The 18,781-nt window shown below is 48.5% G+C and overlaps 2 protein-coding genes across 4 annotated transcripts; one reads left to right on the plus strand and one right to left on the minus strand.

Moving 5' to 3' along the window:
- The first annotated feature begins 158 nt into the window (after window positions 1–158).
- Window positions 159–11,250, plus strand: LOC137778961 (LHFPL tetraspan subfamily member 2a protein-like). Of its 2 annotated transcripts, XM_068566364.1 has the most exons (3): window positions 159–387; window positions 7,813–8,447; window positions 9,865–11,250. In XM_068566364.1, exons 2-3 carry the CDS (start codon window positions 8,051–8,053, stop codon window positions 10,119–10,121), a joined length of 654 nt encoding a protein of 217 aa, XP_068422465.1. In that variant the 5' UTR covers window positions 159–387; window positions 7,813–8,050; the 3' UTR covers window positions 10,122–11,250. The 2 variants fall into 2 exon arrangements, with proteins under 2 accessions (XP_068422465.1, XP_068422466.1); XM_068566365.1 differs by lacking the exon at window positions 159–387 and having other exon boundaries at window positions 7,776–8,447.
- Window positions 11,251–11,666: 416 nt separating this feature from the next.
- Window positions 11,667–18,557, minus strand: LOC137805442 (secretory carrier-associated membrane protein 1-like). 2 transcript variants are annotated; one of them, XM_068605379.1, is made up of 9 exons: window positions 18,292–18,556; window positions 17,075–17,155; window positions 16,714–16,827; window positions 16,121–16,229; window positions 15,411–15,539; window positions 15,091–15,250; window positions 14,799–14,900; window positions 14,569–14,686; window positions 11,667–14,464 (listed from the first exon to the last, which is right to left on the minus strand). In XM_068605379.1, the coding sequence occupies exons 1-9, from the start codon at window positions 18,346–18,348 to the stop codon at window positions 14,303–14,305; spliced, it is 1,032 nt and encodes a 343-aa protein (XP_068461480.1). In that variant the 5' UTR covers window positions 18,349–18,556; the 3' UTR covers window positions 11,667–14,302. The 2 variants fall into 2 exon arrangements, with proteins under 2 accessions (XP_068461480.1, XP_068461481.1); XM_068605380.1 differs by lacking the exon at window positions 17,075–17,155 and having other exon boundaries at window positions 18,292–18,557.
- Between the last annotated feature and the right edge of the window lie 224 nt (window positions 18,558–18,781).

Consider the following 18,781-nt stretch of genomic DNA (forward strand, 5'->3'; position numbering starts at 1 on the left):
GAGAAGCGCAGAGGGGGAAGGGAGAAGAGGGAGGGAGGAGAGGAGAGGAGAGAGGAAAGGAGAGGAGGAAAGCCGACGTCAGACGGCGTGGGGCGGCTTTACGTCGGGGTGGGGTGGTGGTGGTGTTGGTGGTGGTGGTGGGGGGAGAGAAAGAGGAATAATAACGTCCTGAAGAAAGGCGACTGGAGTTAATGAGCGCGTGGAGAGCTGCGACCGCGCGAGGAAGACAAACCCAGCGTTTCAAAACAAAGGAGAGCCACTTCTTCTTCTTCTTCTTCTTCTTCTTCTTCTTCTTCTTCTTCTTCTTCTTCTTCTTCTTCTTCTTCTTCTGCTGCTGCTTCTTCTTCTTCTTCTTCTCCTGCAGGACCTCCTCCACGCTGACTTCCCGTAAGTACAAGGCAACGCGACAGGGGAAACGTAAAAGCGTAAAACGCTGGTTTCAAAGTCTCCTCTTCGGTTGCCCGACTTCATGTCGCCGGGAAAAGAAAGTGTCGTGAATGAAACGGAGGTTGTCGCCAGAGAGTCTCGCGTGTAGGTCAGAGTCTCTGGCTGTCAGGAAACCACTCTCCTTTTCTCAGTATCCGACTGTGTGTGTGTGTGTGTGTGTGTGTTTTGAAAGAATGTTTGCATGCTGCATTAATTCCGTTTGTTTTTTAAAAAAAAAGCATTTCTTTGGAGGGATGTGGACAGGGAGAAAGTGAGGCATCTAAAAAAATGACGACATCTGGCAGCAGCTGGAAATCCCAGCACAGTGACTTGTGAGAGAAATTGCATATTTCTATATGTATATGTAGATCAAAACCTCTCTTTTCATGTCCTGACCTTGTCTTCCACACGTGTCCTTTTGGTCCACCCCATGTGGGAGCCACCCATGGAGCTCTCACACCGGGAGAGGGGAAGTGGCTCCACATCACAAACTAAACAAAACCAGGAACAACCGTTGTGTGTTTATTCTATTCAGAGTTCAAGGACAAACTCTAGTGACATGATGAGTGGAGGAGGGAGTCGCCAGCAAGAAAAATAACAAAAAACGTTTACACTTTTTTTCGCAAATTCAATTTTTCTTTTTCCAGGAGTTATTGTGTGCCGGCTATTGCGTTGTATTGGACTTTTTTTTTTGGTGGGATTTCCATGATCTGCTGCTCTTTCCTAGATTGTTTGACAACCGCCTGGGCGACAAGTGCAAACTTGTTTGGTGTCACTGGAGCTGGATGAAGCAATTTGATGGCGATTGCTTTTGTTTTCTCCAGTTGTTTCCTAGTAAACACACACAAAAACTTCAAAGTCTGGTGGCTGTATGTTAAATATATCTATTTGGGTCTGGTTTATACCAGAAGGGAGAGTCTTCTGTGATTTATTTTCAACCTGTGAACATACAGAAAGTAAGAGTAGACCGAGTAGAGAAGACTAACCACTTCCAGGTCGTTGCATTGTTGCTCATCATATTCTTTTATTTTGTTGATTATTTGATGGATTATCTACTTTCTTGGAGAGCCAATGTTCTCCATTCACTTCCCCCAGAGTGCGACTATCTTATGGTAAGTTGTATATATTGTTTTCACAGCTCACGTAGTAACTTTCCATGTCAAGTCCACTGACTTTGTGATGTAAAGTCACTGCAGTGGCCCCAATTTAATGCAGTGAAGTTCCCGTCTTTCATGCCTTTTCTTCTCCTATGTGCCAAGTTTGATTGTTAATGCAGTGCTCGACGCCGCCATTGTGTGACGACGTAGTTACCTTCCTCACACGCAAGTTGACGTATTGGTAGAGTGTCAAGAACTGTTATTCAATATGAACCATAAATAACATTTAAACCCCCCCCCCCCCCCCTCATGCGCACGCTCGCGCATCACTGTAAAAGGGCCGATCTGGAGCTGTTGAGAGAGAGAAAATAAAGCAGAAAGTTTGTGCGTGCATCCATCATCCCTGCAGACGAGGTGAGGAGGGAGCCGAGCGAAAGCCGTGTCATTCCTGTCTTTGTGCGAGTGAAATGTGAGGGTCAGCGAGGGGCTTTTTGTGCGTCACGAACGTTGAGGGGGGCCCCCTATGGAGATGGAGCTGGAGCTGGAGCGGCGTGCGAGGGGGGCCGGGGGCGTTGCACAGATTGAATAGGTTAGGGGGCCACGGCGGCCGCTCTTTGAGAACCCGGGGAGGTGCATTCTGGGCCGACGGTGGGCGAGCGGGCGGGGCGGCACGTCTTTGTGCTGCCTTTTGTTTGAGCCGAGTGGCACCAGATGAAGTGGGCCTTCCTCTCTCTCTCTCTCTCTCTCTCTCTCTCTCTCTCTCTCTCTCTCTCTCTGTGTCTCACTCATGCACAAGCGGGCCTCGCCTGTCTCTCTCCTCCGGGTAAGTCATGCGCTTTGATGCAATTACACCCCGGACGAGCGAGCGGGCGAGCGAGCGCAGGCTAAATCCTCCTCACAGTTTATATGGGTGTGTATTTGTTTTTGGTGTTTGTGCCTCAGTGACTGTATTGTTTTCCTGAACGCTGTTGGGAACTGTTTACATTTCTGGGGCCTTTCATTGTCATGTTTTATGCTGGCATGTCATTTTAAGGACATAACATTTACTTGGATTTCTTAAGAGGTGTTTAATCTGGCTCTGTTCAACAAAGCTAAACTAACCCCGCAGCGCCAAACTTGCGTTTGACGGCCGCCATCGCTCAGTGGTTGGAGTCGTGGGACACGAGTTGTTGTGGCGAATGCCTATCCAACGTGGGAAACATCGTCTCCACCCGCAGCTCTTTCGTGCCCTGTTGTTAGCGAGGAAACAAGGGCTCTTGAAGGGTCTTTGGTCGGTCCGGATTGGTTCACGAGAGAGACTCCAGGAAACCAAAGAAGCCAAACTCAACTTGGTGTCTCTTTTTCTGGCCACCTCTCCTGTTGGGAGCATGCTGGGAAAGCAGGTGGATGCCCCCCCCCCTCCACCCTTCCGCCCTCCATCCCTTGAGGCTACTGGTTAAGGCGTGACAATCGAAGAGACAATTAGTTTTGCGTGCATGTTCTCTCGTTCTTTAGTTTTGTTTCGAAAAGGCTTTTGTTCCCTCGTCGTGGTGGTTCGGGTGTCAAGTTCACAAATCTGCCATTTCAGACCCCTGGAGGAGGTGTGGAGGAGGTGTGGAGGGGGAGGGGAGGTCAAACAGGAGCTCACTGTTGATCTTTTGCACTTCCGTGGATGTAAATGAAAGTTCACGAGGCGTTGGCTGGAGGGCTTCGGTTGTCTCTGTACAGCGGCAGGTGTTCTGGCTTGCCCGGCGCTCTCTGCATCATCCCCGACCGAATAGAGACTTGATGAAGACGAGGGAGTGACGTCTGTCCTTTTTTGAAAATGAATAGGCGATTGATTTGAGGCATTGAGCGTTGGAGGGTGTGATGTTTTCCCAGTGTCGGTTCAGCATTCAAAGCCACGGCCGTTGCTTCATTCCTCCTCGCTTCGCCTGGAGCTCGACTGCATTCTTTGATAAAAGAGGGATACGTTCGGTCCTGCCCAACTCCGACTGGTATCGCACTAGTTTCATATCGCTCCTTTCTTTTCCTTCCTCCCGACCCTCTTGAGGGATTTCCTCACTGCGTCCACGTCTCGTTTGAGTTGCTGCGTGATGACGAAGCAGCCTCTTATGTGGGTTTTTCCGGGCCTTCCTCCTGGCTGGTCCAGATGCATGACCAGACCAGACCAAACCGGGCCGGGCTCTGCAGCTTAGGGGACGAGATTGCCTTGGTTTGAGGTTGCTGGTTCAGGATCTGTGGAGTCCTCCCAGCCCAGATGGACTTGGCGGTGGGCGCTCCTCGGTGGGTGATCTAACAGCTCAGACATGCTTTTCCTAAACCGGAGATGCACCAAAACCCACACCGGTGTCAGATACCATGCTCGTACTGACTCAAATAGCCGTATTGAGTTCTAGTGGGTCAAGCTGGGATCGGGTACCACTATTTTATGAAATTCACTGCATTTATATGGACTTGTTGACGATGATGTGGCCCGGCCACGTCCTCACAGCTCGGTACTCTGGTTTCATGGCCGCGTGATATGGAAAAAATATAATTTCCCAATATTTATATAGAGTTTTTCATCAAAAGATGTGATATTGCAACAATATTGTAGGGTTTACTATTGGTGCCTTCACACAAATATATACACACTATGTTTTATAGATGAACAATCATCAGTAGTGTGACTATAATGACAAATTAGATCACGACGCCATACTGGAACGTAGCCTTTAAAATCTATGTCTATCTGGTCTCACAATCACAATATTGATAGAATATTGATATCTCGCTCAGCCTTCATATCTCTAAACACTGATAAGCTCATGCCGTTATGGAGAAAAGCATGTTTCATTATCTCCTATACTTTTTCTTTTATCAACTAACGTTGTGTCCGTAGAACAATCTGGGTCAGCTGTGCTTTAGCTCCCTCACTCATCCACCTTTCAGGTTTCCTTGTTCACTTTCCCTCTCAGGAGCAGACCACAGTGGCCAAGCACTCATTACCTCAGCACCTTGGCATGCCACCAGAGCCTTTGCTGATATCTCGGACCAATTACTCCAGATTTACTACTCGGCGGCGGGCTCCTTCAACTCACGGCCAACTGACTGACCCACATACGCCTCGTATCCACTGCTTCGTCCGGAGGGCTTTGGCGGGGCTCTGCTCAAACCGACGCTTCATTAGCGGACGTTTTATTGAGCCTGGCCGACCGGTTGTTCACAGCCGAGCTGTTGGCCCGCGATGCCGTGAGAGAAAGTCTGCCTCGCTGAATGAAGGATTGAAGCAAGGACTGTGTGCGAGTCGTCCTCGGGCCTTCACTGCGTCACGCTTTTATCTCGCGGCGTTCCCGCTGAGGAACCGGTCGAACCCGGCATCGTGGGAGGATTCGGCGGAAGCGCCGGGACGCCCCCCCCCCCCAGATAGATCTCTCGGTGCCGGTGTTGATGCATATCTGCGACTTTCTGTCTGTCGGTCGGTCGGGCTTGAAGATGCATGCCGATTAAAAGCAACCGGGGGGCGGCCGAGACCTCTCGCCCGCGGCGCCGCGGCCTCGAAGAAGACATAAGTCTCAGCGTCTGATGTGCCGCGAAGTGTCCAAGCTCTCCTCACCCTCCTTTTCCCTCCTCCTCCTCCTCTTCCTCCCGACCTTGCAGAGGAAATGCCGCACAAGCGCTTTCCCAGACGTCTGTTCAACAAGCAGCCGGCGGGAAAGTGTCGCTCGGTGTCAGGATGCAGTGACCTCTCACACGCTGTGCGAGATTAGGACGATTGAAACGTGTATGAGCTGGTGTTAAAGATGGTAAAGATAATTGTTTGGAGTATGAAATAAAGATCTTATGAGGGTGGCCGCATGTAATAAAAGGTGGTGGTATGAGTGAAGCGGGGTGTACGCGCCGTGCCTGTAGTTTTTTTTAAAGAGGCAGAGCGGCTAATTTGAGGGACATGGCAGTCTCAACAGACAGCGCCGTGGCCGGCCTGGATGCAGCGTACAATCAGCTGTAAACAGAGGACGCCAAACGCCACAGAGGGAAAAAACCACCAAACTGCAGCCCGGGGTGGCTGAGACCCAATGTGACGACTGCAGGATGTAAACTGTGACAGCAACAAGGACGGCAATGGTTTTGTGAAAAGGCCTGGAATAAACGCAGGGACTGTAATGAAACCGGGCACACCCCAAAACCCTCAAAAAACACACAAACGTGCTCGCAAAACGCGTGTTTCTTTTTGTCATGCGAGTCCCGTGGAAGTAGAATCGCAAATGTCTCTTTGTTGGCGGGTTTAGATTTAAAGAAAGCTAGTCGGACACTGATTCTGTCTGTTAATTTCGGCCATTTTCTTTTTTTTTTGCAGCATTTTCCTTCAGTTTATCTTCCGGCCGGCTGATTACAGACCCGTTTATTTGTGTTAAAGGTTCATGAAATCTCTAATTAGAATGAGAAAACTTTTTTTTGAAGACTAGCATTGAAACGGCTTGAAAAACACCCCCCTAAAGAACTGCAGACGCGTCTGAGCGACGCCCGCATCCTGAGCGTTTCGCATCCCGTACCTCGGCTCCATCGCACGCCGTCACGCCTCTGACTCTGTTATCGGTGACCCGGTTCTGCCGGTTTCGGCTTGACCTCGGATGAATCAGTCAGCCGTTTTTAGCCGCATGAGATAATACTTTGTGTTTTGTGGCCAGGAGAGAGGAACGTCTGAAGTGTTTTTTTTCCCCTCCCTTTGAACCGACTCAGATTGTATCAGACAGAATACGGCATCAGTGTTCATTCCTCACAGATGTGGCGGAGTGATTTAACGTCCTGAGGCCGGCGGGGAGGTTGTGTGCAACCTCATGCCACAGTGATTCCTCTGAATGTTTTCTCCTAATGAATGTTTTTGTGGTGTACTTTTCATCGCCAACGAAATGAATAGACAGTCTTATCAGTGGAGCCGGCCTTCTCTATGGATGTAGGTCATAAACCTATTGGGCCGATACACTTTTAGAGACACAAAATCACAAAAAGTAAAACCTGCCTCTCGTACAATGAATGATCGAGACTTTGTTGATGCTCACAGAGGTAAAGAATAACTTTGAGAGAATTCAACAGCGACTTGTCTTTGGCGAAGCTTGCCGTCAGCAGCTTGTAGTTGGACTATTTCTTCAGTAGAAAGCACTTCTACAGGAAATGCTGGAGTGGATTTATCTTTTTGAATGAAACCTTAAATCGATGCCCACGTCTCTGGTTTGTTCTGGTGTCGCGCTCATTGACGACAGAAATGGACAGACAATATGGCGACAAGAGCAGTATGAATCCATGAATCCATACATCTGAGCCGATCGTTTTGAAATGGACTTGCAGAAGAACTGCTCGACCTCTGCCGCTCCTGTGTGTGTGTGTGTGTGTGTTTGTGTGAAGGAAAAGACCAAATTACACCCTCCCTCCACCCACGACGTCAAGCTGATTTGGTTATCGAGCTCCTAATGTTTTAATGCTGAGATCACCGACTATTAATTGTGATTCACCTCCCCAAATTTGGCCCAAATATGCCGGATATCTCCTCACCTGCGATATCACCGACTCCACCAGAGAAAGATCCGTCAGCGCGGCTGAGTTTTTTTTTGAAGCCCCGGCTCTCTCCCGGCATATTTTCCTGCGTGTGTCATCGTAACGCTGGATCACGACACTCATGACATCACAGGGCTTCTGAGAAACCCTGCGTGTTTCCACGAGACCACGGCAACGAGAACATAACAGAGAGACGGGCGATCGCTTTGAGTATAGCGACCTATACATGCTCACACACACACATACTGACTCAGACACACACACACTGAGACTGAGCGCTCTGAAAATGTCATCTGTTAGAGGTTATTCGTAATCCAGTTTGGATTGCAGTCGAAAAAAGACTTTTATTGACAGCTGCACAGTCGCTAAACTCACACGGCTCCTGTCGTCGGGCAGATATCAATCGCACGAAGGCCCGGTGGGCGTGTGAGTGGCGACAGTATGAACTCAGTCGTGTGTGTGTCTGTGAGTCATCTCGACTATTGCAAAAGACATCTGGAAGTGTTGCTCACTGTTTCTCTCGCTGCCGGCCGACAGTAGTGAATGTGAAGTAGCGCTCTGCGCGGAAGATGTGGTGTTTAGGGACAATGGTACAAATGAAACACCCCGCGGGGGCGAACACAAGGGAGTCGGTGATTCATAGCGGATGGGAAACCAGTTGCCTCTTTCCCCCCCTTGTACTCGTCAGTTACTCCCCCTTCACATGAGTACAGACTCCGTGTGTGTCTCTGACCCTCTGGTGTGTGTCTCTGTGTCCGTGGGTGTGTTTTTACAGACGGTGTCATGGCCGAGGGAAGCTGCTTCGGTGCGCTGTAGCTGTTCGCCGTGACCGCTTCGGGAAAGAGGAGAGAAAACATCCGCTCCGATAAGGACAGCCGGCGAAACAAAGAATCTGCTGGACCGTTCTGCTTTGTCGGGGAAAGGAATTTAAACTATCGCTCTTCCAGAGAGCTTCGAGATACTTTCTTTTCCTTTAAACCATCTGTTGCCGTCTGTGAAACGCGGTCGACGCCATGTGCCATGTCATTGTCACGTGCCGCTCCATGCTGTGGACGCTGCTCAGCATCATGGTGGCCTTCGCCGAGCTCATCGCCTTCATGAGCCCCGATTGGCTGCTGGGGTTCCCGCGCTCTGACCAAGCGGCGGGCAACGGCGAGTACCGGCCGTCGCTCGGCCTCTACGGCCGCTGCCTCCGCGTCGGGTCGCGGGCGGGGATGGTGAGCTGCGGGCCCTACGCCGCCACCTTCGGCGATGTGGCCAGCGGCTTCTGGCAGGCCGCCATGTTGTTTCTGGCCGCCGGGATGCTGGTGCTGGGGGGCGTGGCCTGCGTCTCCGTGTTCAGCATGTGCTTCCAGAGCGTCATGAAGAAGAGCATCTTCAACATCTGTGGACTGCTCCAGGCCATCGCGGGTGAGTCACCCATTTGTTTTTTTTAACTGGCGCATGTCCGACACACACTCGGGAATCAATTTCTAAATGTTTTATTTATATTTTCTATAGTGTTCTTTAGAGATAGATAAAGTTAAAGATAGGAAAAACCAGAAGAGAGTGAGAAGATGCATAACAAAGACCCCTAGCTTGAATCAAACCAACAGGACACTCCAAAAGCATTGTAGTATATATATAATAATTGTAAATACTGTACACAAACATCAAAATCCAAACTCAAAATTCCCATTATTTAATATGATAGTTTATTTTCTAATATTTCGTTAGAAAATATCATGAAAAAAAGACTTTTTCGGTGCTTACCATCTGGATTTTGTGGGCTGCCTGGATCAGAAAACATGGGATTCAACAAGTCATTGAGACTTGTCTCCCCTTCCTGTGTCACATGAGAATGCGGCCAATCGGATCACTGGGATTTTTCGGGACGAGGGTTTAAAGAGACAGGCGCTTAAAGCAGCTTGTTTCAGACGGAGGGTGAATACAGGTAGATTCAGGCAGACAGTATGAGAAAAATAAAGTGTTTTATCAGCGTTAAAGCATGTAGAGTTTTAGTAGAAACACCAAATATTCGTATGAACCTGAAAAAAGACCTTGATATGCCCCCTTTTTAAAGCCTTTCTCCGAAAACACAAGCCCATGACTTTATTGTTCTCCCCTGTCTAACTGATATATTGTACTTTTACAGCGTTGCCGCTAAAATGCTAATGATTTCACCCTATAAACCCCCGAACGTTTACGCTCATTCTCCTTTATTGCCAGTTAAAAACAAAAAAAAGGAAGGAAATTGGAAGTTCCCACAAAAATTAGCACCCTCGGGGAACCGGGGAGGAGTCTCGGGACGACTCCTTTTCACTAATGCTGACAGTCAGAGTTCACGGCGGTTACACGCCCCTGCAAGCCCATTACTGCGTGTTTTTATAATCGCGCCACAGCCTCGGGGGAATGCCTCCGCCGCTGCCGTGGAGTTTACAAGTCGAAACGTTCAGGTTTTTTTTTTTACGAGTTGGCAACGTTGAAGTGGCGTGCCATCGCTCTCCTTAAACCGCTGGAGGTCGGATACTTTTCGACCAGAAAGCTCGCCGCGTCTCCTGCGGGTGCGTTTTTGGCCGGACGGGTCTGTCGAGCGGGTGATCTATCGTCACCTGACATCACTGCAGAAGCGGTCAAATGGACGCTCGCGTCACAAATCAAACGCTTGTCAGCTGAAGGAGCAAAACACACACACACATATTATATAGTTGAGTCACCGCGCTCCCAGCTGCTCGGTGATCTGTTTGTGCTTTCTCTGCCCCGATGTTTACGTGACTCAACCCGTCGTCTCATCCTCTCTCTCTCTCTTCTCTCTTTCCCCTTCCTTCCCTCCCTCCCTGCCTCCCAGGCCTGTTGCTGATGGTGGGCCTCATGCTGTACCCCGCCGGTTGGGGTTCAGACAAGGTGAAGCTCTACTGCGGGCCCGAGGCCTCGCCCTTCAGGCCGGCCCTGTGCTCCCTCGGCTGGGCCTTCTACGCGGCGCTCGGGGGGACGCTGGGGTCCTTCCTGTGCGCCGTTCTGTCCGCACAGGCGGAGATCGCCACCTCCAGCGATAAGGTTCAGGAGGAGATCGAAGAGGGGAAGAGTCTGATCTGCCTGCTGTGAGCGGCGTCACTTCTTCTTGTGTCGATGGGACATTTCTCCGAGTGATTGTCTCCACGACAGCCTGGATGAAATCTGCGACGTGTTGAAAAGATGGAAGACTTTTGCGACAGAAATCGTTAAACTCTGACCCGCCACAGCTTCAGGTCGAGAGGTCAAACGGGCTCAAGGGCTCCGGTTCAGCAGCAAGCCGATGGACTTTTCCTGACCAATGTTTTTTGTTTTTTTTTGGACCGTGATGCTGTTTTTTAAAATATTTGTACTAATCCTCTAAACAAACCACTGTGCCGTAACGGCAGATTAGTTCAAAGGAGTTGGTAGCGGTTGCGTCGTTAGCGTTCCCGTGGACAGGTTAAACACTGCCAGGCTAACAGTGTGTGTAGGTGTGTCACGTCATTATATGTTCATTCCCACGGCTCACCTGCAAACCACTGAACGCTACCAGATGCCGGCACTAAAACCCCCGGCAACAGCTCGCGTGTGTGTGACAGATATGAACTTTTTAAGTGTTCACATGTACGGCACAGCTGGGACGGTAAGACGAGCTAACTAAACACGCGCTGCTTAACGGATTGCGCCCCCCTTGTCAAATGGATTGTTTGCGGGTCCTTTGCAGCTTCTTAACTTGGCCGGGTGTGTGAAACGGAGCGAATAAAAACAGGAACAGAGGCTCAACTTTCACGGTGCTTACGGGGAGATGAAAGCAGGCCGCACTGGATCCTGATACAGACGAGCTCCGGCTTTGCAAAGACGTTGAAGACGCAAAGAAAAAGAAAAATCCAAGAAGCCTCCGTTGAGCTTTAGTGCTACTTTTGGAGATCACCCCCGATTTGTTCCACTCTGCTTCCTCTTTTCCCAACCGTGCTTCCTGAAGCCTGTTGTAGTATCACATGACCGCTTTACTCGTTGCAGATGAGATGTGCAATAATTCAACATATGGTGTGTTTGAGCGAGCGGACCCAGAGGACGAGACCTCCCCGGTCCGTCTGTGCCCGAATTAATACGTTGACTGTCCGCTGTTTTTGTTACATTAACAAAAAGAGTTAGCGGCCCCCCGCGGCACAGTGAATGATGTGTGTGAGGAAAGACAGTCTGTACTTTGTACTCCAATAAACCAGGCCTTCTTTAGTAATTCTGTCTTGTCTGTGTCATGTATGTAAAACCTTTCTTTCCCTCTTGACTCATCCTTCTTTCATGAGTCTTTTCTGTTAAAAAACAAACTTCCCGAGGAAACAGTGACACCTAGTGATGGAAAGAAGGTACCACACAAGTACTTTACACTTCATCCAGGGTTGCAAGATACATTTAAAGGCTTTTAATTAACTTATTTAATTCTCTTAAACCTGTTAAAATGGAAGAGTTTGACAGGTGAACGTCAACTTTAACTCAAACTGTGACGAGGTCACGAGTAAACATGGCTTCATCTTTAAGATTTTCAAGGCTGGGAACCGCTGAACAATTTCTCTGTAAAAACTTAAGTTTAAGTATTTTTTTCTTTTTTTTTGACCGTACAATTTACACCAATAAAAGTTGCGTAACTTTCTGAATTTCCTTCAAATTTTATTTCATGTTAATACCATAAATATACAAAACTCAAACTATTTCACATGCAACGAAGGCCAGACAAGAGTGCGTTACATTTCTTTTTACATGTAATTGATAATGGGGATCAAATTTTCATTTTTTACAAAATATACAAGTGTCCCTTTTTCGTTGAGAGTTGACTGTTTCCAGTGAAATCCCGCGGTCGCAGGTCAAAAACACAGTTTTGTGTCGGCCGACTTTCCGATCCATCGCTCCGTACTGCGGACCGGCTCGCCAAATACATCAAGTATTTACCCGCGGTGGCATGGCTTCATTCAACTACACATACACGGGAATCATGACGGTGTTTGTCGTAAAGAAAACTTAAAGGTAAATGTGGCAAGGGAGCACATCACGAACCATGATTTAACTAAACAAAAACAAAGCTAAATGGACATTTGGTAGATTTCTCACAGCTTTTCAGGATATAGAATAACACTTAAGGGCGATTTATGTTCCAGTTTTCTTTTGTTTTTTAACTTTTCATACCCACCCGACTGACACGCATCCATACAATCGCACCTCTTGCAGGTCAAGTTGCAAAGTCACTTTACAATCTAGCTGAAGCTACGATCATGTCATTATAAAACCGCACAGAACATAACACATACATGTCAAATCAAGCCAAACTAATAAGAAACGCAAACGACTTTTTAAATTACAACCATAAATTAAAAAAACAAACAAACACGTTTTGTCTTTTGAGATGAAAGGTCGACACAAAACAAGAAATGTGCAGCTGGATATTAAAAAAAACAATATTTCCAGACAAAAAAGCAATACTGCCAAACATGGAGGCTTACTTCATGGACCAATTACTGACCGTCACGTTCCAGTTCATACATTTGTAATAACGGCAGAGCTAATCATCACGTCTTCAGACCCACAGTCCACATACAGTAGTCTGAACAACTTGGTTATTAATGTATAGAAATTAATTAATGTGCATTACGTTTGATTCTCTGTTACCTCGATGCTCATTTCGGCGATGCAACGTCTGGTGCCAGTAATCCAACACTGACAAAGAGGAAAAAAAAACACAACGGGCTGACTGTAAAAAGGGACGGGTTAGTCTGTCATTTGCACAGGGTCAATGTGTTTTCTTTTCTGCAGGTTAATCTCTAATAGAAGCTTTACACTAGGGGTGGGAATCACCAGAGGCCCCACGATACGATATTGTCACGATACTTAAGTCCCGATACGATATTATCACAATATTACCTTTTTTTCAACTGCAAATTGTCCCCAAAGGAAAACTTTGTCGACAAAAAATAAACTGATTTCATTATTCCAGGACCAAAAAAAGTTTAGAATTGATGAAAGAAAATTTGAAAATCGCGATATTTTGCGTGGCGATAAAGTATCGACACATTATCGCCACGCAAAATATCGCGATACTGTGCTGTATCGTTTTTTTTTCCTCCCACCCCTACTTCACACTGTCCAGGTCATCTTCTGCCAGAAAATGGCCGGCCCACGTCTCGTCCCTCTCTTTTCTCGACAGGAAGCAGGACAGCGACCCAGATTCACAGCCAGCGTTAAGTTTAAGAGTGACGGGCGACAAAACACGTCTGGGACGGAGCCACATAGCAGTTAATGTCACACATATATACGTAAAGGAAAATGCAAAGTTTCCGATTTTGTGTGTGTCCACCTCTAGAAAGCGCACCAGAGCCGTGAAATCATCATTCACAGCTCACTTCTCACAGAAGCAAACCAAAGGAAAGCGACCCGGCGTCCACCCGTAGCCCGGAGAAGAGGCTACCTCGAGTGCGCTAAACATGCACGTTGTCGTCGTCGTCGTCATGCTGCCGAACCGTACTTAAAGCACAGAGATGCTCGGCCCACGCTGTCAATCCGAGGAGCGCACACAAGTGGCAACAGTTGCTCAACCGCGACAGTTGCCACTGCAGCACTGCTGCTGGGGAGCAGCAGGAGGCTACCCTAAAAATAAGAACATACCGACATATTTTCTACCGGGATGGTGTCTTGCCTCAGAATAGAAGCACCGATGTAGGACAAAGGAACAAGTTTTCAGATTGAAATGACCAAACTCCGGATTTTGAAAAAAATCCCCTAAAAACCAGTCCACGTTCACACGGAGGGCAAAACTAGCGCTGCGCTTTTGGCGTGGGACCCCCCCCCCCCCCTCTCCCTAAAAGAAAACAGAAACATGTGCAAAAACACCATGATTGGATTATCACTTTTCATAATTCTGCACTGTACGAACCAGACAGGAAGCGGCTTGGACAAAAACAAAGGTACCTCCGCCTGAACCTAGGATCACCCTGGAGGCGAGGGGGACGAGTACGCGCTACAGGGGCTCGCCTCGAGTCACTCGGTTGGATGCTTCATGGGATGTGAGCAGACGGGGAGGATGCGGGCGGTGACACTTGATTGCAAGTGAAGGTGGACAACTCTGGTTACTTTATCTGACTCGCGTCTCTGTTGTTTCCTCCTCTTTGCGCATCCTGAGCAACGGGACAGCGTTCAGAAATAGAATCAATTTGCCAGAGTTGTGCATCCCCAACTTTTTCAGTGTTTCGTGTGTGTGTGTGTGTGTATGTGTGTGTGTGAGCATGTGTTGCGGTCGCGTCAGTTCATGGCTGAGGTTTGAAGGCCCCGCGGGCCGCGTTGGTCGCGGCGTTAGCCGCCGCGTTGGCCGCCGCGGTCTGAACGGTCTTGTTGGACATGACCCCCGTCGCGAACTCCTGCTGCGCCTTCTCGAAGCTGGCACCGGTGGTGCGATACAGCGCGTGCACCTGGAGAGGAACACAAAAAAACAACGAGCGAAGCCAGTTAAAGTCGAGTGTTTTTTTTTTTTTAATCGACCGCAAGAGCTTCAGGTACCGCCGTCCCGCCTCACCTTTTTAAACATAATGAGCGAGCCCACGGACAGCGCGGTGAACAGCGCCGAAATCAGTAGCATGATGATGCCCACGGGGATGCTGGTGTTCAGACCGGTCAACGCTGCGATCCAACCGCTGGCGAAACAAAGCAAAAAAGGGGGCGGCGAGAGGTGAGCGTCAAGTGGATCGAGGCAAGAGGGGAGGGGGGAGGGGGAGCGGCGTAAACGGCTCAAAAGAGGATACTCACCACGTTCCCCAGCCGGTGATGCCGATAGTTTGTAGAACGTGAACCCCGAACTGACAGATATAGACGAAGAAGAAGACAAAGAAGCGGAATGAACTGTCACTCCTGTTGTGGAGACAGAGAACGAGGTCGTGAGAGGGCAACGTGAGGGCAGCAGGAGGTCAATTCCCCAGTGAAAGTCTGTTCACGCATGTCTTTACCTGGCAACTAACTCTCTTTTCATATTTTCTTTTTTTTTTTTTTTTTTGAGCAGAAACGCGGTGGGACGGTCTTTTTTTTTCGCGCGCCGGCTTACCTGAAGGCCCCGTAAAGCGGTCTGTACCAGCAGACGAACGAGCAGGGCGTGAACAGCAGGAACCACAGCAGCGCCAGGCCGAAATCGACACCGCGGGACGCGTCCACGCAGAACCAGGCCAGGCAGCCGAACATGTTCACAAAGAGCGTGCCTGCGTGAACTGGGAGAAGAAGAAAAAAAAAAAAACACGAAATAAGGTTTAGGTGTTGTTTCAGTGTGTCTGATGACGAACCGACGACTGCGTGACGGGAATGTGTGAGAATCAAAGCGAATTGCATAACATGCACGGGTACAGGAGGAGTGTGGGGCGATCCGCTTACACATCCACAGGTTGTACATGATCTTGACGGTCTTTTGGAACTCTACGGGAATATCTACGGCGATGTCATGGTAGAAGCACTGGCCAACGGGGAACTTCTCTGGCAGGGGAGGCCAGTTGTTCTTGCGCCCTGCGTGGACAAAGGCAACGGCGATCAGATGATGTACAAGTGTCTACTTTACAAGCAGACTCATATCAAAGTGTGTGCTTGAATCAGAAGAAAGGACGGATTTACAGAACACCGTCGATGAAGAAACATATCAACACAATTGTGTTCCGCTTTATTGGTCTTTTAGGCTCATTTTTATGACTCATAAAAAACCTTTAGCGCGAAAACCTGCCCTACATTTGTTTTCAAACCGTTGCGTGCCGTCCCAGATTTACGATGGTTATGGTTGGTAACGGTTATGACACGAGCCACAAGAAAAATCTGTTGTTTTAAATGGAATCGTTCCAACTCGCAGCGGAGAAGAAGAAGCCCCAACAATGTGTTAAATCCTTGCAAGTTATGATACAGAATATAATTGGGCAGATGTTTACTGTACTGTTTGTGACTCAGAGAACCAAGTTGTTGTCGCCAAGGTCACACACAAACTCTCTGAGCATGAACAGTGCCGTGAATCTAGCTTTGACGAGGAACGACCACTCAAGACCCCGAGGTGAATGAGGTGATCAAGGTGAGAGAGTGAAGGAAGTGGTAGACGGACTGACCTCCCGCCCCGTGGGACTGTAACTCTCTCTCCCGACGATCGAGCTCTGCCGCTTTCTTCTCCAGCTCCTCCTGCCTTCTCAACAACTCAGCCTGAACACGCGCTTGGTCCTAACACAGACACAGAAATGCTCTGAAAATTCACTATCCAGCCGCCCTGACAGCAAGTTATGATCTCCAATCAGGGGAGTGTTGAAGGTTTAAAAAAAAAAAAAAAAAATGTTTTAACTAGTTTGAGAAGGGAAAAGAAAAGGGTTACGACTGGGAAAGCAATCAGCTACTGTTGTTAACACACTTGTCTTTGTCGCTTAGCACTAAGCTAGCTCTAATATTGCACCGCAAGAGGGAAGCTACAAGTGGGGAAAGTGAAGGTATTAACACTATTCAAGACGAGGACACCAACGGGGTACAGAAACCACCAGATGGAAAACTGTACCTCATTACGCCGCTGTTGGGCCGTCAGAAAACAGATGCAAGTATATGAAGGACAAGAGGAAACGTGAACCAGAAACAAAGACAGAGAGTATATGTGCGTGTGCAATAAAATACAAACGATTCGATATATATTTAAATAAGCGTGTTCAGTGTGTGGTACCTGAGTCTGTTGCTGCGAGTAAGCCGGCGGCTCTTCTGTGGGCTTCATGATGGCGGGTTGTGTGTTCTGCTGCGACGGGGAAGGAGCGGCTTTGGGTTCATCCCCAGGTGCCGCCTGACAACCAGCAGAGGAGAGAGAGAGAGAGAGAGAGACCCACTGTATTAAAAACAAGGACCCTGAATCAAAAACTGTAAATTAGGTCACGGTCAAATTTTGTCAGTGAAATCCTTTGTGGCTGAGAGGTGGAGGAAGAGAGAAAAATGGTTGGTGGATAAAAGTAGGTCAGTGACTCAGAGGCACACAAACACATGCATGTGCACACACACACACACATCAATGGCGATGCCTTCGTTAAGCTGACCGTTCTGGCGTCTGTGAAGGGGTTATACTCCTCCAGACCACCAGGAGGGGCAGACCGCGTCACCTGCGTCACCGAGGGATCCTACAGGACAGAGATCGACCATAAAGCGCTTTAAGAGGGTGAAAGCGACAATGACAAAAACACATTAGTTTGTTGTTAGCTGACCTACCGCTTGTATTACAAACCACAGCAGACATTGGCTGTGTCTATTTATTCCTATTTTCTGACCATTTATTATGGTCAAGGTGGAAACAGAGGGCGGGGTGTACATGCAACATAATAGAAACGCTAATATTACTACATGTGGCATAGCTTGTATTGTTTTTTTGTGGCCATTTGAAACACAATGAACAGGAAATGGAAGTGCTGATAAATACACGCTTACAGGACAGTCTGTGTTAGTGTATGGTGGCCCACAAAGTGCCAAAAAGCAGCCAGCAGGTTTGCAGCTTTCCGTTTCATCCAAGACTCCGCCCACTGATTAACACACCTGTCGCAAGAGGGGGCGGGACTTAACTTTGAAATCACTGCTCAGGTATCCTGGTGGAAGGTAAGATGGTGTACAAGGAGGATTGCATTATTGTGAACAAAGCTGCTGCGGAGCATATAAACAACAACGTGCTCCCTGCGTCCAGCCAACAATGAACAAACAAGCAGTCTCTTCACCGTGAGCATTTAAAAAAACGTTTTCTGGGAGACGTCCATTGTTTCTTCAAAACAAGTCTACCGTATATCGACCTAACGTGAAGTCAACTTCGTGTTGGACCAATGCTGGAACAACGTGCGACTCCAGCGGCGCGTTTAAATCCTCTGAACTGGTCCCATCGAGGTGTGGAGATGACTAAAAGCACACCACGGACCCGGCTGGCGCGCGCAGCAGCTGTTTAGCTAACTTACTCTCCAAGCTAGCAGGTGTTGACTGACGGCTAGCTAGCTAACATGTGTCTTTGTTCTTAGTTGGCGCAAACGTTACAAAAACAAAACCTCAACGTAACAACGTGTTTGCTCATTAACCATGTCTTGTGAACAACCATATACTGTCTCTCTGATGCGGTTAAGTGGTGTGAACGACTGTTAGCTCGCCCGGCTACAAAGCTTCAGTTGGCTGACGCTAGCTAGCTGTCAAGTTAAGCTACTAGCTAAGACTGTTAGCAGAGATGCTAAAGTAAGACCGGCCTCGTCGGGCTCTGGAAGCATCCGTTAGCTGGGTGAGCTACCTGGAAGGGGTTGCTGAAGTCCGGGTCTGCAAACGGGTTGCTGTCAAAGTCAGACATGGTCCAGCCTTTCTGATACCGTTGTTCCTGCGTGGAAAGAGCTCCCCGATTACCCCAGGAAGGTTCAGTCTCCGGATCCCACTGCCTCTCTTGCGCTTTGCCCGCAGTCTTCTCCGCCTCCTGCTGATGGAGACCCCCCTTCCCTGCTTTAGCAAGCTAGCCAGTAGCACACACAAAAAAGATGGCAGGAGACGAGGATGCGTGATGAGCGGCGGCGTGCTACGTCACAGCTTCAGCACCGCGGACAGCATGCGGTCAGGTACAGGTAGCTGAAACCCAGTCAGTACACCTGCACACTGGGATGAGGAACATCTGCCCGGTGTCGTCTCTGCTGTTTCTTTACATTTATATATGTATATACATATTTTTTTAACTTTATTTTAAAATGTGTCTGATGTGCACTTGTGTCTGCTGCTGTAATCCTGCAATTATC

The sequence above is a fragment of the Clinocottus analis genome, unplaced genomic scaffold, assembly GCF_023055335.1.
Source record: "Clinocottus analis isolate CAN_PGR_092001 unplaced genomic scaffold, fCliAna1.0.p SCAF_7, whole genome shotgun sequence".
Classification (NCBI taxonomy): Eukaryota; Metazoa; Chordata; class Actinopteri; order Perciformes; family Cottidae; genus Clinocottus; species Clinocottus analis.

Excerpts from the sequence above, each read along its gene's own strand:
- LOC137805442 (XM_068605379.1), bottom strand. The coding sequence starts at position 18,348 with ATGTCTGACTTTGACAGCAACCCGTTTGCAGACCCGGACTTCAGCAAC. Across the intron at positions 17,156-18,291 it reads ACTTCAGCAACCCCTTCCAG|GATCCCTCGGTGACGCAGGT; the intron begins GTAGCTCACCCA and ends TCTGTCCTGTAG. Across the intron at positions 15,540-16,120 it reads ACAGTCCCACGGGGCGGGAG|GGCGCAAGAACAACTGGCCT; the intron begins GTCAGTCCGTCT and ends TTGTCCACGCAG.
- LOC137778961 (XM_068566364.1), top strand. The coding sequence starts at position 8,051 with ATGTGCCATGTCATTGTCACGTGCCGCTCCATGCTGTGGACGCTGCTC. Across the intron at positions 8,448-9,864 it reads ACTGCTCCAGGCCATCGCGG|GCCTGTTGCTGATGGTGGGC; the intron begins GTGAGTCACCCA and ends CCTGCCTCCCAG.